Consider the following 25,453-nt stretch of genomic DNA (forward strand, 5'->3'; position numbering starts at 1 on the left):
ATGTAGCAGAAAATAGTAGCTGCCACTCGTCCCGCCCACATTCGCCACACGCCTACAAGCGCCGGCATGTTTTCGCCACTGCGGGCTTACGAGTATATAAATAGGTTTAAAGAGGTAGGTGTGTGTGTGTATGTACGAGTTTGAGACAAACCGAATCCTTAACGTCCTACGACCTGTCAACCGTCTGTCAGCTGACCCATGTGTCTTGGTTCACTGGCAACATCATTGAGTGCCGTCCAATGAATTGATTTATTTGTTGGTTATTTTTGCAAATAACCGTAAATGCTAAGCGAAATAGTGAATGAGGTCGGTTTTTGGTGCATAATTTTCGCAGCTGCTCTTGGATATACCCCCACAGTGCTTGCTGTCAGTCAAAATCATTAAGCGCACGTTTTTACAATATTTGTCCCAGACTCCTAGCGGTGTGCCTAGTAGGATTCATGTGAGGATTGTTGCAGTATTCGTTAAATATGTTCAGATGAGATTTGTTAGGGAAACAAAAGAAAAAAAGAAACAAAAGATATAATTTACAGTTATGAACTCAAGTTCTAAAGACGGGTGTAATCGAACATTTTATATTACCGCAATGGGAGCTCGGAGAAGTTATGACCCGATTTCTCTCATTTTTGGACTGAGACATATTATGGGATGAAAAATATTTGAATTTCATCAAAATATATGATAGAATATTTATTAGAAGCACTCAAGTCCTCATGTTCCATATATGGGACCTTGAAAACTTATGATCCGTTCAATTATGAACCCAAGTTCTAAAGACAATCTAGACTTCAAAATATCTGACCGCCTACGATTTTTTGTTTAAGCGGGGTTCATATAATAGTATGGTATATCCAACCGATTGGAAGGTGTTTCTTATTTCGGTAGATGAGATGGCTGCAGAAAGTAGTCATCGGTATAAGGTTCAACAAAGTTGTACATGGGAAAAAGGGTCATCCTTGGACTCATTGTGAGTTTCTCTACTTTCACGAGACGTCTCGAGAACACAATCCTCAATAGATGCCGTTTTGACAGCTGGAAGTTGGTGAACTTTTTGATTTCTTCTCGGATAATGATGTCAAGTGTTTACTTATAAGTCTACCGGATCACGAGGGAGTGGGATATGACAGTATATGATTCCTGCTCTGGAACTACAATTTCAAATTACGTTATTCGAATATTTTAGATAAGTCTGACTCTCTGATAACCACTATAATTGGCCTTTAGAGCTTAGCTTAGCAATTGGTTCAATAGTATTGTCTATACTATTCTTTACAGAAAGATTATGCAAGTCATTATAAAGCTCCTTCTTTATGTTTCTTTAAACACTTCAGCGAGATTATAAATTTCCGGATGTTAAAATAGAAGCTATTCGAACTCGTTTCAAAAAGATTCATCTAGTTTTTGTCAATCAATTGTTTCGCAGATAGGTTTCTAATATTATGCATTCTAGCTAGAATAAAGGGAATATGAAGTACATCTGTGAAGTTTCGACAAATGTCATCGTAACTCTATTAAGGGTAAAATACAAGTATTACTAATGATGATCCAGCCAAAAAATATATACCGCTAGATGGCGCCAGAGTCAACTTATTTTGAAAATTTAAGTTTCTGGTTCTATTTGAACTTTATTCGAAAAATGTATGAACTACATTTCCAAAAACACCAAGTGACACCAGAATTCAACCAGAAACTTGATTAAAGCAAATGCTGTTGTATGAAATTGTAAAAGTGAAAAGCTTCTGATAACAAAAACATATGGCGAAAGGAACTTTTGGTAGAATAATAATAAATTTGACCTTTCCAGAATCAACCAATGGCTTTATATATCAGAGGCTTAGTGACAGAATTCACTTTCTTTCCTGATACTGTGCGGGGTCTCCTCTGCCATGAGGATATTCTTTACCTACGTATTCTAAACTGGTGAAGTAATTTTGTTTGAATATATCGATAATTATTTATTCTGTAATATTTGATACTCTCTTTTATTCCAAGATTTTAAGATTGCTAATCTTTGTACTTAATATGAGCTAAGTAGAAGAGTCTTTTGATCGTATCCTGTTGATTTTGTTTTTAAATCTATCGATAATTATTTAACCTGCAACATTAGGTAGTGCCTTTCAAGCCGAGACTTTCTTTCTAGTCGAAATTTAATTTCCTGCAGTCTAAAAATCTCGTGGTTCAGATATTGATCTTAAGATCACTCTTATCTTTACTTAAACCGTGTAGAAGAGTATTTTGGTTCGTCATCGATTTTCAAAACCTATGGATCGGGGTTTCTAAAAGCCAACATTATATTAAAATGCAGGAAATAGCGTCGAATGAGTTCTAGTGAAACTTTTAAGTTCCCGAAAGATTCCGGATTATTACAAACCAAAGCAGATCCTACGATTAACGCGTTGAATTACCAAACAACTGCTTATCGTGTTACTACTACCGTTACCCAAATCAAGTTAAATGAGTAAGAAATATTGCAGTGTAGGCGTGTTTATCGAGATGGTTTCTACGGAAATTAAATGTAAGAAAATGCAATAATAACAGCAATAAAAATGTCAATGCCAATAATAAATATGAATAATGGTAATGACCAGTTGTAAACGGCAAATCGATACAAATGCGAACGAGCCACATATGAATACATACATGAAGTCAACACACACATATATGCCTATTCAGATATGTATGCGAAAATGGGCTTGTACGCCATATAATGAATGAAATAAGAAAACCACAGCAACAACAAATGTATCACGTCTTGATGTGTATGCTTAAGACCTCACCGCCGTTGCTTAAGCGTCTCACAATGCATGCCACAACAGCTGACTAACATTCATTTACCCTTCATGCGAAGCGAAAAATGCTAAATCCTCGCACAATCCTGTTGGTAATGCCCGTCGTACGGGACATTAAAGCAAGTGCACCCACACCCACGTCACACGCGAGGGCATAAAAATTGCCATCTATGCTGTTTGTAGCGCAAAAGGATACAAATACAAGTTGAATAACTGTATAGATATACGTATGTATATATATAAACAGATGTACATGCGTGCACCAGTATTTGTATACTTCAAAGATTTGTTAATGATTTCGGCAGGGATTTGCTTTTATTGTTGTTGTTGTTGTTGCGCCGCAGATTGTCCCAAAAGCAGCAAATAAAAGTAAAAGCTAAGCTGTCAAATTGTCGCCGTATTTAGGCTTACACATGGGTTAAGATTTACCAGCAACAGCAACAACAACAGTCGTCACGGAAAGTATCAAAGAAGCAAAGAAGAAAGCAAAAGCAAGAAAAAAGTAGAATAAACGGTCGCAACAAATGTCCTAAGCCTCAAAACACGCTGACCGTACAATTATAGCTAAGACTAAGAGATAACCCATTTATGGGGATAAATTCCTTTTCTTTTCTTTTTTTAACAACCAGAAAAAGGTTGCAGAACAAAATCCAACAAATCTAACTGTTGTATGGCGAGATAACAGCAGTCGGTAGATAACTTTTGAGACGACATTTTCTTTGTGGTTTCCTTTTGGGAAAGCAAAGCCCTTCCACATTGTGCACACCAAAGCTGTAAGATTTCTTATGGTGTCTACTCACGTTGCTGTGATTCAAATATTATTAACTCTAATGCGGTGTTGACACTTACCTGGAAAGAGAAGAGAAGAAGAGAGTTAGTTGGTTTAAAAATTTTAGAAATATATAATATGGTATATATATATATGGTAGAAATATTTAAAAGACATAGAGATATGATCATTTTAATTTAGTTCTTTAATTACAGACTAGTAAAAGGAAAGAACTTCCGAACCACTGCAGTATTTTTCAAGCGGAGGTGTTTGCTATTGGGAAAGCCGCAGAGCTAGCTCTAACAAGGCAACACCTCGGTTTGCATTTCGGCCAAAAGTGTTTTGGATACCAGGGTGGCGGTGGAGAGAGTTGTGCCAACACGATGATCTGGACACGGGCATGACAAGAAAAATCCTAACACGTTGGACAAATATACCGGGGTGTAAAACCGCTAAAGCCATGTGTAAAGCGGTAGACCCGAAGTACACCAAACTCCTACTGTCACTCGATAGAAGGGACTGTAGGAGTTTGGTGGGAATACTCACTGGCCACTGGTCTGGTGGCGGCACATGCCTACAAAATGGGACTTACGGATCGAGATAACTGCAGGAAATGTCAGGGGGCCTCACAATATGAGAATCTGGAAGAGGTATCGAAAGTGAAGCCACAAAAAATTTTAAAATTCGCGTCAAGCGCAGGCATCCTAAAGGATGACTACTTCTCGTGGACAACGTCTGTACGTTTCCAATGCAGCAATCTACTTTAAAAGCTGTTTTTGGACTTCTATATCCGCTATTTCGCGTGGTTCCAAAAAGTGAGTTCCGAGTAGTAATTGTGCTGATCTCGCAAAGGCCAGATTTTCCAAAAAAGTGATGAGATGATTCCACCTTGTCCTCCTCCACACAGCTTCTACTAGCTAGCATTCGGTAATCTTTTTAACCTAACAGCGTGGATCCCGAGGGGACAATGGCCAGTTAGCGATTCCGCTGTCAGCTATCAACTGTTTAATTATCTATTAAATTTAATATTTTTAGGCTAGCAACGCGAATCAAGCTCCAACTAAAAATAGTTATAATTGGTACTACGAAATTTTGTTGTGGTTGATCTGCAGTTAAATTGACCTAACTTCACTTCCACTAAGTCGGTTTGAAAACAATGAGAGGGGCATTAGCTTGCTTTTCATAATAGAATAATTTTTTAAGTGGGATATACTGATCCAAGTGAAGACTATTTTATCTAAATATAATGATAAACCATGAACATAGACTCTTAAAAATTGGTTCTTACTAGAGATTACCACATATATGACCTTTCTTCAACGGCTCAAGTGGTTTTACAGTTGATCATGATCCATCCCCAAGTCTAATTGGAACATAACTCTTGGAGCAGGACCTCTGGTATGAAATAAAAGATTGATAGAGCTATTTAGACCGTCCAGAATGCAGAATTAAGTGTAATGCCGCTCTGTAACACAATTCCAAGATCGATCTACAGAACCCACATTCAGTATCAATCATTAAACGATAATTAATTTGTGTGTGGGTGTGTATGTGTGGGGAACCACATTGCTGTAAAAATTGACTCAAGGACATTTCTCTTCACATTGCAGCTCGGCAATTAAATGTTGACTAATGTGGAATGGCGGCATACGTGTAGATATGCCGAACAGCCCCCCACACCCACACACACATGCTGATACAAACACACAACGAAGTAACTAATGAGCGCAGTGACTAATTGAATTAAACTACACGTAATTATTTCCATTTCAATGCCTCTGTCAACCAGGCAGCCAACCGAGCCAGTCGCCAGCCGTCAGCCGCCAGCCAGTCAGCGCTACAATGAGCGGTTGAATGAACAAACGAGCAAATGAGTAAACGGGCGGACGTCGAACGACAAACGGTGAACACCGACGACAAGCGTACGAGCGTTTCCGGCGCAATTGCGGTATGAAGGAAGAAAAAAAATACACATGTATATACAGCTACAGGCATAGAAATGTGCACACACACACACGTATATTTGCTACAGAAAGATTTCTAAAGAAACATGGCAGCGCAGTTGCTCGTAGCACAGCCTTTGGCAATGAATGTGGCAAGTGCCTTGTGGGCGACGGGAAATGTGGCACACATCGGTGGCACTCACGTGAGACTAGCAAGGCATTCGATATTGATAATAATGATGAAGGCGCTGAGGGTGATTATGCTGGAGAAGAATGTGTGTGTGTGCGTGTGCTAAGCTTAGTAGAAATTCTATTATGCTCATGCGGCAGAGACAACTATTTATAAATGTTTAGCAGAGCAAAGAACACAGACACACTCATTAAATGAGTATGTGTGTGCCTATTAAATGACAACTACAACAGTTGGCATGCATGAAATGACTGAGAGACAGTCAGTACAGCGAGTAATTCACCTGTTATTGACCTCATTTATATTGACAGTGATTCGAATGTGTGAGTGTGTGTGTGTGTGTGTGGGTCTAGGCAAATACATGCACAAGTACTTCAGTTTGCAAATACATATTTAAACTTATATATATTGACAAGAGTGTCTATTTGCACTTGCCTATCAAGTGCGCTGCATATTTGCTGTTGTACTTGCATGATTTATTTAAATACCTTTGCATGTAATGTGTATGTGACTGTGTTAGGTGTCACAAGTGGGGTTACATATATTGATTGCTGACAAATTGCACTCATTAAAGTTTGTAGGCCAAATGGGGTGAAAAATGTGGCACGTTCGCAGAATTCTTTTGTAAATTACTGCGAGTTTCGTTTAGGTGCCTAAGGAACTGGAGGAGGACAAGATATGACTTTTCAGTTCAAGCCGTGGCATACTTCACTTAGCCATATATTGGTTTTCCTAATTGAATATTAAATAATTTATAAAAAATATGAATGGAACAGTTTCAGGCGGAAATACCCTTAACGCCCTCGATCAATATGGTACATATTTCGAACTTCAAGAATTCCTTTAGAAAGTCCATTAGTTGCGACAGGAGCTGCCTTGGATTCAAAGATATTCTAAACCTCCCCACATAAAAAGACAACCTAGAACTCACAGCAAGGACGAGAGCGCGACTTTGAACAATTTCAAAGTAACTCGACTTTACATTTAGTCGGACCAAAAAGAGAGTATTCTACTACGTAAGCCCTAAGATAAGATCCTAAACTGATCTTCAGTATCGTCGAGGTCCATATAATCTCTATGAGACCAGGCAACATTGGACAAAATCTTCAAAATTTATGGATCACTAATGTTCAAGGCAACCTAGCGCAATTCCAAATCCTTCCTAAATGAACTCACTGCTAAACATTCATTAGAAGATGAAACCAGACAATATAGGAAATATATTTGGAGACTTGGTGGGTCCCAAAAACGCCTTGGCGTGGCGCCAGAAATTCTCTAGGCTCAACAGACTTCTAAGCTTAATCAGTTCAAGTATTAAGAGTGCCCATATGGTATTACTGAAAAACGCATGTAAAGAGACCAAGAGCTCTAAGCACTTCTCGCTCATTCTGAACCACTACCGAGCTTAGTGAGTCAAAAGTAAATCTGATAGGAACTAGTACAGTCAGTAGTGCATTATTAAACAGTTCCGGATGTATAGAGATAGGTATAATCGTGATATCGAATTGCACAAAGCTGTTGACTCACTTAGAGAATTCCAACTACAATGTAAGAAGATGGTACAAATCTCCAATGCAGCCGCAAAGCAGACATGGTTAAGATATGGAAGAGATAAAGAGGCTGTACCTCTTAGCCCTTCTCGCAGATAAATATCGTAGTTGGCATTGTAACATTGAATGAACCAATTTTGCAATTTTCTCCGGCCTCATCAATTAGTGGACCGCTGAGGGTCATTAAGTACCAAAAATAACTTCAACCGCTAAAAATGCAGTGATGTATTACGGTTCCAAGGTCTTACCACCTTGTAACACACCAGCGCCTGAGCGACATGGATTCAAGATGCGAGATAACTGAAAGAACTCAAACCCATCAAGCCTCTCAGGATCACCTACACGATGAGGAATCGACCCGCAAGTTCAGGTAACTTACTTTATTAAGACTGGCATAAAATATGTGGAGGAAAAGAACGAGCAAAATATCAACCTCTAACATCTATGTAAATCTCCGAAAAATAATTGATTTACACAATACTTCAAAGCATTATATCTTTCTTTCATGTTTATCAGATTATAAATGCCAAATCGCTTTGCATTGCTTATCTACAACTCATCTAATATCTCTTATAAATTCCTATTTTGCTCATACGTATATAATTCTCATTGAATTGCTAAATTCATCAATTTTCCTCAGCGAGCACCCCTCCTCCCCCGCGCTTGATGTGATTCCAGCAAAAGTGAATAGCACATTTTTGTAAATTGCCGCAGCTGATTGAATTTCGATTTGCAAGTATTTATGCCTCCAAGCCCTGTGCCACAGACAGACACACACAGAATATCAATCGCTTCTTTTGTGATTCGTGGCAAGAAAAAAAGCTGTTTGTGTGAAATATTGCGATTTCAACACAAAATTGCAGCGAAAGTCAGAATTCGGGCGAAGAAATGCAGGATTGGCATACAGTTACCAGGAATATATGGATGTGCTTGTGTGTATGTATGAGTTAAGCCGCAGCTGACAGTTGCTTGCGTTGCCAAAACGCAACAACAACAAAAAAACGAACACACAAGGAAGCGGAGAAAGCGAGAGAAAGTAAATAAAGCCTTGAAGGGACTGCTATGAGCAGTGGGGAACGATTTCCAAACAAAATCTGGAAAAGCGCATCTTCAGCAAAGCACACATAGCTTCACTTATAAAGGGTAGTCCATATGATGTTTCGCTCTCTATTATGTGTTATTTTGGCAGAGACGGTTCTGCATGCCAGTGAAAAATATACACAATACCCACACGGCGGTATTGTTGTAGTCAATACCTCGTATCTACTAAGATCAATTGCTCGTGAGATCCGGAAACGAACTTCCACCGAATCCAGGAAATCAATATATCAGACAACAGCCACAGAAGAACACTTCACAACCTTGATCGTCTGGCCTTTAAACGGTTTAATATGGACCTTGAGTACCGATAAGACCTTGAAACGAAAAAGAAACTGGATTATTCTTAAATTGCTCTCTCCCTCTTCATAATCAGAGACTTCTTGGATCTCAACTTACTCCACCTCTCTGTAAAATTTTCAAAAATAACACTTTGCTCCAAAGATGGGCCTTGTTGCGATTCGAAATGGAAAATATATTCTTCGCCGAATCATAATCATTGTGATCATGGTGAGACTTCTTGGAACTCAACTTGCTTTATCTCTCTATATTCATAGAGTGGAGAAGCGATTCGTATTGGACAAAAGTTTTACTCTACTGAATCACGATAACCGGTAAATCCGGTCCCTTGAGATCGTGGAGAAGGCAGAATATCCGCAGAACGTGACTTCTTTCATCTGAGCTTGCTCTATATCTGTATAAAACCCCCAAAGGATGTTAGTTTGATCATAGTTCGAGCTTTCAGTGGGTCCTACTGGACAATAGAGTTTTGTACGAATACATCTAATTGAGCGGAAGACTACACCAGACGTTATCACCAAGATGCAAAAACGTGCTGAGATAGTTACTATTTGATAGCTGTTTTTAGGTGATAGCAGGCAGGTTTAGTTTTCTTTGGAATTACTGAGGGTAATTTCTTTCAGTAAAAAATAATGGTAAGCGATTCTTTGTGACCTAGAATTTGTAATCTGGATGTGGTCTCGGAGGTGTCATTTTGACCTAGTGGGTGACAGTATTATACGAGCAATGATTATGGCCCTTAAGAAAGCCATTGACGAGTTAGTTCTACTGGGGTTATCAAGATGTTATGAACCTTTTTTAAAAGATATTATAATATGGACCACCCTATATATGCCATATATATTATTAAACACACATGTCAAAATGTACAAATGACATGGCAAAGGACAAAAGCGCAATTCATATTGACTGTGGAAGTTTTCATTCATATTTTTCGCTTTTTTCTCTACTTATTCTTTCTGATTTTTTTTTTTGCATTTAACATTTCCTTTAAAGTCTAAAATGCATTTCGCCATTCATATCCTGTCTTTGGGCTGACTTGATGCCAAAAGGGCATGTCAGTTGTGCTGCAAAGCTTGGCCTCAGCTTGCAATGTGGGGGGCATGTATCTGAGTATGTATAACTTCATGTATGTGTGAGACTTTCTTTTTTAAGCACATTTCAGCACTTGACGTGACGTTTTTCTTGTCTGTCTACGAACAAAGTCGACTATATTTACTCATAAGCGGAGGTTTAGTTACAACTGTAAGAGAGTTCTATATACATACTTATAAATATAGATATATAGAGGTTCCCACGACGCTTAATATCGCTTTAAATACTAAGAAGCGGCACTGCTTTAAATGTTGTTGCTGTTGTTGTTACTGCTTTTTTAGCGCTTTCTTCACTCGACTTTGATTTTATACGACAAGCGTCTCAAAGTCTCCCTTGTTATGCTACCCCTTAGCGCGGTGTTAACTGCAAGGTCCTTGTGGCGGCAGGAAACGCAGCGTTCAACTCATACACACACACTCATCCAAATGAAATACAAATGTTGTATGTACTTTGCAATCATCACCCAACTTCTTTGCAAGATTGTTACTGTTGTTGTTTTTGTATGTCAAGTGCTTAATGTCTGTTGCTGTTGTTGTTATTGGAGTTATTCAGATTGCCGCTGATGCTGCTGGTGACGCTGTGCGCCTGGCTTCACTGACTTCTTTCTTCTCTCTGTGAGTGTGTTTGTTTTTGTTGTTGCTTTGCTTTGTTACATAATAGAAAATCCTTAATGACATTTTCTTTACAATTGTAAATCGTGAAAAGGATAAGTAATGGCTGTTGCACACACCCATACACCCGTACACACTCACATATACATCATCATTTGGCAGTTAAACTCCAGCGCTTGCACTAATATTTCACAGCAGCTTTGTTGGCAAGCACGTGAAATGTCGTCGGCAAAGCGGAAACAGCGCTCTGCTCTTTTGCTTTTTCTTTTATTTCGCTTGCTGGTTTACAGCTTAGCGAGCGAACTAAATGAATTGAGTGTTCCTGCTTTTGGCAACATTATCCATGCGCCATGCATTTGGGTGCGTCCTCCTCCGCCTCTTATTCCTTGATGTGAATGTCTTTTTCATCGCTGCGGATTGCTTTGTTGTCGCGCGAATGATAGTTATATTGTTACACGCATACACAAACATCCATATGAAATTGTTATTTTTTTATGTTTAAGTGTGGCAGCCAAGTGTTTGTTTATGCTTGTTCAGATCGCTGCCGGCCGCAGGAAGCACTGCAATTCCGTGCAAATTTTCATTGCATTTCATTGTTGAAGCATTATATGTTAAAAATATGCATATATTTTTTAGCTCCAACAACAATTCAAATTCAATTTTAGAGAACTTATACTTTCACCGCATTTTAGAGCACTTAGCACATTGAAAACATATAGTAATATATGAACATGTCCATCAATGTTTTCTAGTGAGGAAAATACAGCTATAGGATATCTACATATATATAGATATATATATATTCATATCAAGTAACTTTTTTTTCATTAGCATTTTTTAACGTATCAGGCGTGAGTTGTGTCAAGCTTACATGTTATTTTTGTTCAGTATTGTTTGGCATTTCATCATGGGAAAACTCTACAAATTGTTCAACTTTATTGCGAAAATTCACGTTCTATAAAGAAAATGTTTCGCGCGCTTCGCTCAAGTTATGGTCAACCTAATCCGCCTACTGAGCGTACTATTCGCAACACCATCACCCATCTTGAGACCATATTTCGTTATTGGATAATATGTACACGAAGACCGTGGAGGGTCGATTCGGCGCCATTCGCACCAACTCGGACTGACGTATGGAACGACTTGGTACATTTTATATCGAGATCTTAAATTGACAGCGTACAAAATACAGCTTGTTCGAAGTACTGAAACCACTAGACCTTCCCCAGCGACATCGCTTCGCTCTATGAGTTCTTGAAAAGTTCCAAGAAGATCCGACGTTTTCAAGCCAAATTCTGTACAGCGATGAGGCCCATTTCTGGCTGAATGAGTATCTAAGCAAGCAAAATTGCCGCATTTCGGACGTAGAGCAACCTGAAGAGATTCAAGAGCTGCCATTTCATTTCATTGATAACCGACTATTTGATGACTTCAATTGAAGCTCGTGATCTCGACGCCACTTCCCACACATCGCATCAATCAATGGATTTATTGAGGGAACATTTTGGTGAGCAGATAATTTCACCTTTTGGGCCGGTCAATTGGCCACCAAGATCGTGTAATATCTTTTTTTTTTACCGTTAGACTTTTTCCGGTGGGGACATGTAAAGTCTAAAGTCTATATAATCGGACAATCCCGCTTCGATTCAGGCCTTGGAGCAAAACATCATGCGCGTCATTCGACAGTTACTAGTCGAAAATATGGAACGAGTCATTGAAAATTGAACTCAACAGATGGACCATCTGAGACGTAGCCGCGTAGTCACATTTGCAAGATATGATCTTTAAAAAACAAATGCAAGAGAATGTTCTTTCGAATAATAATAAACATTTCCAATTAATTTGTTTCCCTATAGGGGGGAAACCCACTTAGACTATCGAGAGCAGTCCTTTGTGATGCCGTAAAAATTCAACCCCCTTACTTATTTATGAATCGACAAAGCGCTTGGAACCTACCACAAATCTGCAGAGGTTTTTAACTTCTGGGTCCGTTAATTTGCGGGGGTGCCCAAAAAAGTGAGATCCAAGGATTTTTTGTCTAGATCTCGCAAAGGCGGGACTTTCCAAAAGGAAATGTTGGGAGGATTCTACCTCACCTTCTTCTAGGCAGCTTTTGCAGCTAGCATCCGATAAAATTCTTAATTTGACCGCGTGAGTCCCAATGGGACAATGGCCAGTTAGAACACCTATAACTTGGGAATGATTGATCTAGTTTAGGGCAAAGAGTTCTCTTGACCTCTTGCGATTTACTTTGGGCCAGAATGATCTTACGACAGAACAGGTGCTAGTGACTGTCCAACGCCTGCTCAGTTCGACTGAGACCCATTCATCCAGAAGAAAGTTGCAAGAGGACAGCGGCGCTCCTGTTTGTTCCCATTCCACTGTAAGTGCAACAGAAGTACCTGTCCTAGCAAGTTCATCAGCCTTGCAGTTTCATGCGATTCCGCTGTGGCCAATCCTTAACCAGCCTGGAGCGCACAGTCACTGAGCTTAAGGCTAATATTGCCACCCTACTATCAGAGTGGATCGTTACCTTTTTGAAAGCTGATGCACTCCGCAGCCGTGAATCCGCTGCAACCTTTATGGCCGCCACTTCCGCTTGAAACACGCTTCAATGGTCCGGAAGCCTAAAGCTGAAGTTAATGAGAAGTTCCGGACAATAAACTCCTCCCCCAACTTTCCCCGCTAACTTCGACCCATTCGTAAAGAAGTTTACCGCGTCTCTCCTCCAGCGACTTCTACCCACCCAACCCTCTCTTGAAGGTATGAGAGCAGAGAATAGACCGCCAGGGAATAGCCTCGGAATGAAGTCGAAGCGCCTGAGGATACTAGAGTGCCTTACTAATTTAATTTAATTTACTTAACATGATTGCATCAAAATAGGAAACGAAAACCAACTAAATGATATTAAATTCAAATTTAATCCTCTATGAGTAAAATAATACAAATTGAGATATCAGAGCTGCAAAAGTTAAATTATAAACAATTTTGCATACTATATATAGAAGCAAAACTCTTATTTTTGTTACATGAATATAAACAAAACTTACTGTTAAAACTTTTTTAATAAAAATGAAGTTTTTAAATTCTTTATTTTTTTATGTGAAAATTCTTCGTAGAAAAACTCCACCTTTGAATAGGAGTTAATTAAGCAAACAAGCGTATTTTATCTTGCCACAATGAACAGGAAACCGAAAATATTCACAGCAATGCATGGATACTAACTAACTAACACAATTTAGCACACAATTGCTGTAAAAATAGAATCCATATACATATCTATGTATATATGCATGTGGTCGATGCAGCAGGTGTAACATATCCTTGCAAAACAATGTAACGAGTACAACTTACAAAACAAACAACAAAAAAAGTGAACAGAGAAACTATTGCAAAAGAGCAAATTCATATTTTGGTTTGAAATAGAAATTCAGTAAATTGAAAATCGAAAACAGCAAGCGTTTTTACATGCACTCGTTGTTATATACATACATACATACATACATGTAAATATGTATATTTGTGGTTATTCGTGCAAAAGGAGCAGTAAAATAATGAAAATGGAAATGCAGGTAATTGAAATGCGAGTATAAATCCATAAACAAATAAATAAACAACAACAACTACAGAAAAACAAGTGAGCCACTTGGAATGTAGTACACAGAAATTACAATAGCAACAACAAATGAAAATATTAAAAGCACGCAAACTTGCTCGAAGCGACCAATTGTTAGTTGTGTTATTGAATAACTGAAAACAACTGTAAATTGATGTTTCCGGTTGCCGCTTTCATGTGGTATGCGAGTCGAACAAATAAGAAAATATTGTTTCGGTGAAAATAACAACAAAAGATGGCACTATTGGAAGGACTTGGATCTGGTTGGAAAGTTGAAAAGCTAAATAGTTAAAGAACCAGCGGTTGGACTTAAATACTACCATGGGTCCAAAAGACAACAAGAAGACTTTTGTATAGAACAGAGCCAGGCCTTGCACAGGTCGGTCCCAAATGGACCCGAATTCCATCAAGCCCACGATCAGCAAACTTATTTGGAAAATATTTTATGCAGGTTCAAACCACCCACAACTGCTCAATAAGTCTATAAATCTAACTGAGAATCAATCCAGAATGGAAGGCTTTTCTCTTAACTGAGTGGGAGGTTATTTATAGTACACATTTATTAGAGATTTCAAGGCTTGTTTATAGATGATCTGTTGTCAGAACTAGAGCACACATTAGATCCCAATATTGATTAGAATTCTCCATTGAATCATTATAAAAACATTACCGATTATATAAGAAACAACGAATAGTAATTTGGACTAGTAAGGGTCCTAAAACCTACCTGAAATCCCTGAATTTCAGTACGAGAAGCGGGAAGAATACAATGATTACAGGCTACGTAAGGACTTGTACTAAGGAATAATTAAGGGGTTTAACTTTGGCGTAAAATTAATCAACTCATGTTCCGGGGTTATAATATTCGAAGTAGGAGATCCTTACTTCAATTAAATAAAATTGTATGTATAGAGATAGCCAAGCGTACAGATCTAGTTATATCCTCAGTTACTCTCTCTAAAAATGGAACCAACTTATTAGGTCTACAACTTTTCTTCTGTCATTTTTTTTTGTAAATTTAAGGGTTTTTTTTTGTATAAAAACGGTTACAAATGTCGCTGAGCCTCAGCCGCACTTTTCTTGGAATTAAAAAAAGAAAAGCAAAAAGTGACATTTTCAGTCGAGAATAAATTTGGGATGCAAACAGATCTCTACAAATAGTTTGTTGGGTTAATGTTGACACAATGTCCAAGATCGGTATAAAACGATTTAATCGATTTAATCGACCAGTGCTTGACTCTAGAAACATTCCCGCAAATGTCGAGAATTCGGCTCAAAAGGTGACATTTTCAGTTGAGAATAAATTTGGGATGCAAACAGATCTCTGCAAAGTTGACAAAAATGTCCAGATCGATATAAAAAAAATCGATTTAATCGACCAGTGCTTGACCCTAGAGACATCTATTGGAAAACGGCGTTATAGACCTAATAGTAAACGAGTTCCATGAGGTTCCATTGACCTAAATTTGTTAGAAAGAAATCACATGAACTCTTGAAGTAAACTTAGCGCAAACTCTCTACCTTAGTGGGATTGATTTGGGTTAATTTTCAGATGGATAGTCGACTCAAAATCAGTAATAACGCATATTATGGGAACTTCCTGGATGATGATGTAATTTAAGCGTTCTGAAATAAATATACTGAACAAGGATATCTAAAAAGTTTGCCTAAACAAACCTGTGTCTCGTGGGGCTACATAGTAGATTAGATCAACCCTTAAGCTGGAACAACTTCCCTTAACCGAGATCTCAATCCACTAAATATCTGTCAATTGTATAATTCTTTCCATCACCTCGTTATAAACTTTTAATAATATTTGAACGGCGATATAAATCCACAAATCTCCCACCACCCTCAACAATAACAACTCGGAATTATATCGTAACGGTCACTAAATAACGGGCATACAAGTTTAAGCTTCTGAAAATTCGCTGTGCCTACGGCGATCACAAGTAATAAAAACACCAACAATAAGAAAGTAAAATAAAATAAATTACAAAGAAAATAATATAATGCGTAAAGTTTCACGAAACACTTGAAGCGTAAATGAAAAAGTAATAAAATTGCTAAAGACCAACCAACGTAGGAGTTATTTTATGCTGACCACACAGACGAACTGTACTGAGCAAATATCAACGGCATTTTTATAGATTTTTTTTCTAAATCGCACTTCGCGCTCCCGGTCAGTTTGTGCGCCTTATTTGAGAGCATTAGACGGCTTTATTACACATTTGAGCGCCCGGTTTTCCAGTATTAGGCGCGTAGTCTCAAAGGCCTAGGAAAAGGAAATTAAATGTTGGTGTAAAGAGAAAGAGAGCAAGACAGTGAGGGGTTTTAGTTCGAACGAAATGCCGACGGCATAAAAAAGTAACGAGTATAGTAAAAGGTATTATATGAAAAGCATTAATACAAATAAATAAGGGAGAAAACAAATACCGCTGATAACTGTAAAGTTCTATAAAATGTAGTTGTATGTAAACGTACGACTGTCAATATTTGTTTTGGTGGTTAGTTAGCGGTGGCACAATAATTTCCAATATCACTTAGCGGAATATAAACAAGTTATAAGCCTACGGCGATATAAGCTCATGGAATTGATACAACATGTAATGAAAAAGTACATATGTATCTTCACATATACATACTCCTATTATATACATATATGTATCTATATGACAGATATGAACTTATACATGAGCTCGATAATCTAGCTATTAATAATGGTTCACTACTCACTAACCAATTACGCAATGATAGAAGACCTCGAGACATTGTAAGAAATAAGAAGACCGTGATCCATCACGATAGTCACGAATATTCAAGAACAATACGATAAATGAGTCATGACCAGCTTGTTCCCACGAAAGTCGGGATTAAGTAAACCGATTTGATACAAATTTGTTATCCTGTCAGGGACTGTAAACTCGTTAGCATCCTTTGGAATTATTTAAGGAATTTTTTATGCCGTTATAAATACGTAATACATATACAATAAAAGCAAGGTCTACTATATCTATCCATATTCATATCATCAAATACCTTCCTACCCTTATCACCAACCTTGTATCTATTAACATACCATGGAAATTTATAGAACAAAATATATAATTTCTAAAATATAGTCGAAAATTTAGTTTCAGGAAAAGTTCTGAAAGCGATGAACAAAAACATAAAACATAACATAACTAATAAGCAGATATCAACCATTGAGGAAAGACTAAGTTTGAGTTCTTCATGTTTGATATCAGGGGCCTTGAAAAGTCATGGTTCGATTTTGACAATTTTTTCACAAGTGATGTTACAGCTCAAATACAGTATTTTTGTAAAGTTTTATTTCGCTATTTTTATCGGTTCCTTATGTATACATTGTAAAGTGAACGAATCAGAAAGATTCAAAATTGAGTTATATGGGAAGTAGGCGTAGTTGTGAACCGATTTCGTCCATATTCCACCAGTGTCATCAGGGTGTCAAGAAAATATTATATACCGAATTTCATTGAATTCTGCCGAGTAGTTCTAGAGATATGGTTTTTGACCCATAAGTGGGCGACGCCACGCCCATTTTCCATTTTGTAAAAAAATCTCAGTGCAGCTTCCTTCTGCCATTTCTTATGTAAAATTTGGTGTTTCTGACGTTTCTCGTTAGTGAGTTAACGCACTTTTAGTCATTTTCAACCTAACTTTTGTATGGGAGGTGGGCGTGGTTATTATCCGATCCGGACTGTATAAGGAAACGGCTAAAAGAAACGACTGACGAAAGTTTGGTTTATATAGCTTTATTGGTTTGCAAGATATATACAAAAAACCTATTTGGGGGCGGGGTCACGCCCACTTTTCCAAAAAAAAAAGTACATTCCAATGTGCCCCTCCCTAATGCGATCCTAATGTTCCAAGTTTTGTTTTCATAACTTTATTTATGGCGTAGTTATAGCTCTTTATGTGTTTTTGGTTATCGCCATTTTGTGTGCGTGGCAGTCGTCCGATTCCGCCCATCTTCGAACTTCACCTTCTTATGGTGCCAAGGAACACGTGTTCCAAGTTTCATTAAGATATCTCAATTTTTACACAAGTTACAGCTTGCGCGGACGGACAGACAGACATCCGGATTTGAAATTTACTCGTCACCCTGATCAGTTTGGTATATATAACCTTATATCTAACTCGTTTAGTTTTAAGACTTACACTGAGTACTAGGAAACGCTAATCAGGCAATACTATGGTCTGGTTAAGTGAAAAAATATTAATCAAACCCCATATAAGAAACCAAAAGTGCCTGTATGCCACAAGCAACCAGCCTGTTGAAGGAGAGATCTAACAATATACCATACCTTCACATGATTCATGCTAGAACAAGCAGATTAGCGAGATAAACTTAGTAGAAGACTAATAAAACAAACGCAGGAAATGAATTCATTCCGTTAAGCGAAACAGAGAGTTGGATAGACCTATGCAACCCTGTAATAGTTGTAGAAACAGAATTGTTATCTTAAATATGAATTTTTCTCGAATCGCTAAAGAATATGAAAACCAAATATATATTTCTGATACAAGTTACAAACAGCCCTCTATAGATCGGCAAAAAGTCAGATTAAGCAAAGAGTTCCCCTACCTCCTATAAAAGATCGGTTATTTCATTATCTCTTTAAAAGACACAACAAGATCTAATTGGGACCCACCTTTAGGGTGGGCTTAGTTGAAACCAAGCTCGACATTCAAATGGATACACGAAGTTTCTCTTCGGAATGATCTAACCAACTACTGACTGTCATAAAACTTATTTATTTACATATAGGGAAGTACAGTTTATTCGAGTAACTAGAGTTTTTAAAGCAAATGCCTCTGAGGTGCCACCTCCGGCTAAATAGCGACCTTTAGAGTAACTACTCCACCCCTAATACATATACATACATACATATGTACTTGTTGTATATAAATATAATATACAATGTGAGTTCACATGGTTGTTGTTGCAACGCGGTTTAGTTCGCTATTTGTGAGGGTGGATTATATACTGGCAACTGTGGCGATTAGTTGTGTTTACGTTATTGCGCTTTTGCGCTGCTGCCTAGCTTGTTGGCTCCTCATGCGCACAAACATTTTCTAAATTTCACCGTTATTTCCTTTTACTTTTGTAGTTTACTGTTATCTCTACATTTTTTTTCTGCACTCTGCAAAGTCTTGCGGTTAAGCTGTGCTGTGGAAATAGCTCAAAAGATTGCGGGTGGTTTTAATAAAATTCCTTTGTGTTCATATTTTATTCAAACGGTATACATTTTTTAATATGCTTGTGCATTTTTTCCACACACAACACACATAAGAGATAGTCCTGGTTGTGCTTTGAGGTGAAGATTATACCTTGTGGCGTTGCCTACACGTGTCTGCACGCTGTTGAAATATGGCCAACATTTTAAAATGATTAAAGATTTTAATTTATTTATGTTTTTATGAAATTGCATGATAAGGTCTAACATCAGTTATGCACGGTAAGGTGGAGCTGATTCTCTGAAATAATAAATTTCCCTCCCAACAAGTTATATAGTAGTGCCGTATTTCTTCTGCTATTTGTAACCTTAACGGTAAAAATAAATCAGAAGCCAGAAACCCGTCTCTTTCATATGATCTACGGCGGTATATATGTATCTCTTATACGTAAAGTTTCTCGAACCCAGTATAAGCTTAATTGAGATTACAGGACCGATCGTATAATAAATAAACTTCAATGTATACTGAGAGCTCTGTCTACTACTCAGGTTACTGAGTATCTGAAAATCTTGTTGGATGCCCTCTTACATTATGGTTTGGAACTCCGATATGTTCAGTACAGAGTTGATCGTAACCTCAGAAGCTTAGATTCCCTTTAGAAAAAAATTGATGAACATGGCACAATCAGTGGGCTCTTACACATTTCTTTCCTGCCAAATCAATTGGAACCAAATTTTACACTAAATAATTGGCTTCTTTTCTTTATTGTAATATACCTATACAGTTCGATGTGGTCCTTAAATTAGGGATCCCTCATATCCTCCTCCGTACAACTATTATATTTTGTATGAAGCCTGATTATAAATAAAATATACTCGAGTTTTCAAGCACCAGTGGTGAGGGCAAAAAAATATTCCTTAATGCTAAACTTATCCTGGGCCCGCGTTTTTAACGAGAGGCTCGTTCTTCCATACCCGTTACTAATTATAGGATACAAATAAAATTTACACAAATTTTGCCCAGTATTACTGATTCCAGTAAACGTTCCCTACATCCAGGTGCGCAGAAAATACCTGACAAGAAATGTAGAGTACCGCAAAGATACTAACTCCACTAACAATTTCTTTGATACAGTTTCTATGTCATTAAAGTTTGATTGCATCGTGAAAGCACTTGCATAGTGATTCACCCACAAAGGATAGTATGAAGAACAGCCTACCACTTGGCATAGGCGAAACCATTAACTTTTGGAAGATATGTTGCGCTTATGTAATGTTTTAACTGAAAGAAATTTGTTCTCGGAAAATATGCTCCCTCTTTTCTACTTTCGTTGCGACGGATTTCTGAACCCTCTGCCAGTTCTTAAATTCACCACATGTGAGTTTGGTTTAGCAGCAGCAACGTTTTCTTACCACTTTGCCACACTTAAGTTGGTGTTTGTGTTGTTGCGCGATTGCTGTTTAAATATTTTATGTAACTACAACATATATTATGCACATATTTACATACATATATCCTAGTGCTTGCATAGTTCTGCTGTGTGATGAAGAAATTGAAGTTCTTTTCAAATATGGAACTTTCACAAGCATTGCGTCGCTTGTGATGTCTGATTTGTGTTTCTAAGTAATATGCATAGGGTCTATGTAGATATGTATAATCATAATTGTATATTTGTATGTCAGTCTACAATAAGAACAGCGGTAGTTCTTTTTCAGGTCCTTTAATAGTCTTGCAAAAAGATATTGAATATTTTCATATTTTCTGCTACTCCTACCTCGCTTTCTCATCCCTTTGCATTACGACTGCACATCTTGAAACATGCTTATGCAATGGGTTTATTATGACATTGGGTAGTATACTCTATCGGCTCCATAAAATAAAATAACTTATTGCAAGTACACAAAATAATTTTGTTGAAATAAATTCTCTCTAGCCTCACAATTCGGTATTTTTGTGGCAATTTCATTAACTTGTTTATTTTTCACTCTTTCTATACCCTTCGTACGAGGGCAGCTTGAAAAGTCAGTTTAACAGAGTTTTATTTACGCAACTACTCCGGAATTACCACTGAATATTACCCTCAAATGCCAGTTAATAAAAGAGGTCTTTGACCTTTTTATATTTCTCAAAACCGACTTTAAGAAACCTATTCTACTCTCTTACGATCTGCAAGTAGAGAGACACATTTACTACAATATTTTATCGAGGGAACTCAGCCGTAACACTCCCCCACCTCTGAAAGATGTTCTCTTAAACCAGTATTGGAGAGTTTAACAAATTAGTAACTATAAAATTGATTGTACGTGAAGATCAAATATTGATTCTAGATGGATTTCTCAGTACAACAGATATAACAAGAAACGATCCTATAGCAAAACATATCATGCGGACAGCTGAGCTCCTAGACTATGCCATTCAGTTCCTTACGATATTGAACAGTAACATTACTGGCCTCCACTGAACACTGTGGTCCTTTCGCTAAGATACAATAGCCTTGTGGGAATCTTATTTCGGCGCTTGTTTTAACGATTTGTTACTGTTTATTAACCGAAAAAACTATTTGTCTCAGCTAAGAATGGACAGATCATCCGGACCCCGAATGACCTCGAATAAGTTGTTTCAAATACATTGGATTGTGTTTTGGTGATGAAGAGAATCGTTAAATGCATTACAAAAAACGTTCGAAGACGACCTAAGCATTATTGCCGAATGAAATGAAATCGCAGATGAGAAATTTGAGCAAAAATTCACATTTCTACTCAGAACCCAACGAGGGTTTGTGACTAAACTACCGACCACATTTTTTGTGAACAATTCTTCAATTCTACTAAAAGTCATATACTATACAACCCGCCCTCGTATATTCACAAATTTCTTTTGCTGAAAACAAGTTACATTGTGTGCCACAGAAACTCATATCTTGGCTTCCGTTATATCGCCTTAAGAACTCTTGCTTTGAAAGCGTCATACATTTTAAGCCAATTTTGTGCAACTTCAAATTGTAAGCACTTGGCAGCACATACATACATACATATATATATGTGTAGCTTTGTACCGCTATATGGCACTCAGACATTTCATTTTGCTACAGCTGTAGTCATCTCATTTCGATTTCGCTCTTATTGTCCACACATTTTGCCTGTACGGTATCCTCAATTGGCTTTAAATAAAGTCGTCGGCAAAGCATTTGGCCAGCGCACGGAATCAACAGGAGTCGCCTCTGTATAGCATATAACACACACTAACATACATTGAACTGACTACAGGTATATCCTTTACAGTTACTACTATCAAATTGAAATTCAATGGATATTTTATATCCTTTGTCTCCATGCATGGCGCTGGTGGCAATGGTAGTTGCATATCTTGCTGCCTGTCTACAGGTAAGAATTCCCCCTCCTCAAACGTTGCAGACGCTTCCAGTGCCAGCAAGGTAGAGTCATGCCGCATTTGCAATGCTTGGACTACGACATTTCTATGGATTATGGCACTATTGTGCTCCGGCTGTTGCTATTCAATGCTATTTTACGGTTTATTAGTTTCCTGGCAACACATCTCACCTCCGACGTCTATGTGCCTGCAACAACCACACATCCGCTGCTCTAGAATATATATGCACATGAGTACATTAGAGCCAGTGTCTTTCTACTCATCTTCAGGCTCGGCTCATTGTGTGTGGATATAGTTATTCCAGGGTTGTAGCACGTTTGTAGCGTTGCCTTGGGTTGGAGTGAATGTGTTCCGGTCTATTTGTCTATCTTACGACGGGTAACAAGAGTTTCGTACATGCGAACACAAATTTCCCTGGAGTGCTCAATGGTGTATGAATCATTTGAATATAACTTGGAATTTCGTTGGTTTGATGCTACACGGTTTTCGATCAAACGCCTGTTGGGAGGTTAAGAATTGGCATTTTGATGTCTGTCAAGTTTTTCCTCTGTATTAAAGAATTACATCTTTCAATTTGTTCTGGAGAAGGTGTGAGCATAAGCCAATTTGTTGGAGTTAAGTAGAGTGTTTATTAGATAAGAGACGAAATCAAGACGCTCAATATTAGGATTTCAGTTGAGCAACTAAAAGTGTTGTGAAGTGTTAATATCTTACTGAATAGAACCGATTTGAAGTAATATTAGTATAAACCCTTCTTCCTAGCTTCTCCAAAATTGTTATCTCATGTCAACGATAACACGAGATCTTTCTTTATGACTTAGTTCTTCATTTCAAGGTGAAATAGTCTACATAAAAATTGGCATTTTTGGAAGCTACACAAGGGAATATGTTGACCCCTCATATAATATGGAATATGTTGAACATCATCCGAACACGAAAGGTAGAAGAGTTCGGTTTTCTATGATATAAACCGACATCGTAAGTGCTTTTAACCAGTAATAAATCAAAACTTGTTTCATAATTGGCTTTAAATGCGAACATTTTTAGAATCGATATTTATCGATATTTTTATTTATCGATTTTTTTAAATTATTTCATGGATTATCGATAACTCAATTTGATTTCTTTTGCAATTAAAAATACGTTTCAATGTAGAAAATACAAAATCTTATCGAAATATTAAAAAAATATCGATACATATCGATTACAAAACTGTTGTTTATCGATAAATTTCGATATCAATTTTTTTTTTATTAGTTACAAATTATCGTTTAAAGTATAGTCCGCGATTTCTGAATAAAGAAAAATAATTTGTATAAAAGTTATCGATATTTTCGAAAAATCGATCAAACTAATTAAACTTGTATTAAATTTGCTTGCTAGTCTTTAATAACTATCATTAAAATAGTAAAGTTTAATTGCCTTCCCTTTTGTAGCTGTAAACATCTCAATATTCTCCAAACAATTCCGAGACTCACTTATCCTGGCGTCAAGGATACTTCATAGCTGGCAGTAGCTTAGCTAAGACAAGCTGCACACTTCTCTTCGCAGAAGTACAGTTATGTTTAGACACTGGAGAATTGAAACATAAGCAGCGACACAGTATAAATTGCTAACTCATTCCACATAAGTGACCGCACTAAACACTCATCCACACACAAACGCACACACTCTGGAACTAGAAGACATAACTGTTTGTCTTAAATAAGTTCAAGCAAAATATTTAACAAGAAGCTTCAATTACGCTTTCTGCTGAAACACAAACGAACAACACACTCACATAAACGAGTGCGCAACTATCCTCCAAGGACTCCATATGGACAGAGCCATTAAATCTCTTCAGTTTCCATTCTTATTTTATATCCACCAAAATACGTGTGTAATACAAGTAAATATGACTTTATTTTTCAACACCTCCTCGTCTGGACCAGACGGCCAGAGATTTTGTGTCATTTGGTGGTGTTGTTGCTGCACACACACGCCCGTTGTGTTCGTTGTTGTCTGTTCCCAAAGTAACGTAACACCATGGAGCAGCTCGTGCGTTGCATCCTGCACAACGGAGGAGTGTGAGTAGAGAGTGAAGTGAGTAGATGAAAGCAGGAAGGCGATGGATATTCTCTTGAGTCTACTTTGTCTAAATTGCTTGGGTTATATGTTGTTATTATTATTGCTATACTACTTCACTGTTTTCATTTGTTGTTGGTATTGCTGTCAGTGATGGTGTTGCGCAAACGAGCAACGAGTAGGGAATGAGTAAAAGTAAAAGCGAAACAACAGCAACAGAAACAAACACAATCGGCAACATGCAACATGATAACCAAGCCAAAATGCTAGAAGTAAACAAGACACAAAACAATAGCAACAACTATTATAAATACAACAACATAAGATGTTATAGCCGCAGCCAGGATGTGAGCGAATCAGTGAGTGATTGGTTGGGTTTAGTGTGTGTGTGTCTGTGTCTCTGATTGCTTAAGATGGCTTGTGTGCTGATAGCAAGCCCGCGCTGAGCTGCGATATCTCAGTTTTCAAGCCATCAACGCTATCTTTATACTCGGCTATATTGCTTACTTTGTTCAGTTTAATTAATAAGTTTTGTGATTTACTAATTAATTGGCAACCACATACATGTAGAGGCTCATGTAACGCATATGAGTGAAGGCATTATGAAGCTAGTGTGCTATTAAATTTCAAGGGGGTATTTTATACATTTTAGTTTTTTTTTGCAATTCCTAGCAATAGAAATTCCTACAGCCTCCTGATATCATTCTTCAAGTAAGTAATGCCGTTCTGACGACATGGTATATGGATCCAGAGAACAGGAACTGCTTTGGACCATTACAGCGTCTTTCACGTGGAGGTGGCTGTAATCAAACCAACAGTAGACATACATACTGAGA

General features: G+C 37.6%; 1 protein-coding gene across 4 annotated transcripts in view; it reads right to left on the bottom strand.

The window, feature by feature from the left end:
* Nucleotides 1–25,453, bottom strand: part of LOC105218300 (neurobeachin) — a 297,208-nt gene that overhangs the window by 206,529 nt on the left and 65,226 nt on the right. The window contains exon 3 of one of the 4 annotated variants that reach the window (XM_054231150.1): nt 2,296–3,638. The exons of the other annotated variants lie outside the window; for them this stretch is intronic. Within the exon in view, the coding sequence (XP_054087125.1) occupies nt 3,582–3,638 (57 nt within the window). The 3' untranslated portion in view covers nt 2,296–3,581. Of the gene's footprint in view, nt 1–2,295; nt 3,639–25,453 lie in introns of those variants that run through there. 4 annotated transcript variants of the gene reach the window in all.

Source organism: Zeugodacus cucurbitae, chromosome 5, assembly GCF_028554725.1.
Source record: "Zeugodacus cucurbitae isolate PBARC_wt_2022May chromosome 5, idZeuCucr1.2, whole genome shotgun sequence".
NCBI lineage: Eukaryota > Metazoa > Arthropoda > Insecta > Diptera > Tephritidae > Zeugodacus > Zeugodacus cucurbitae.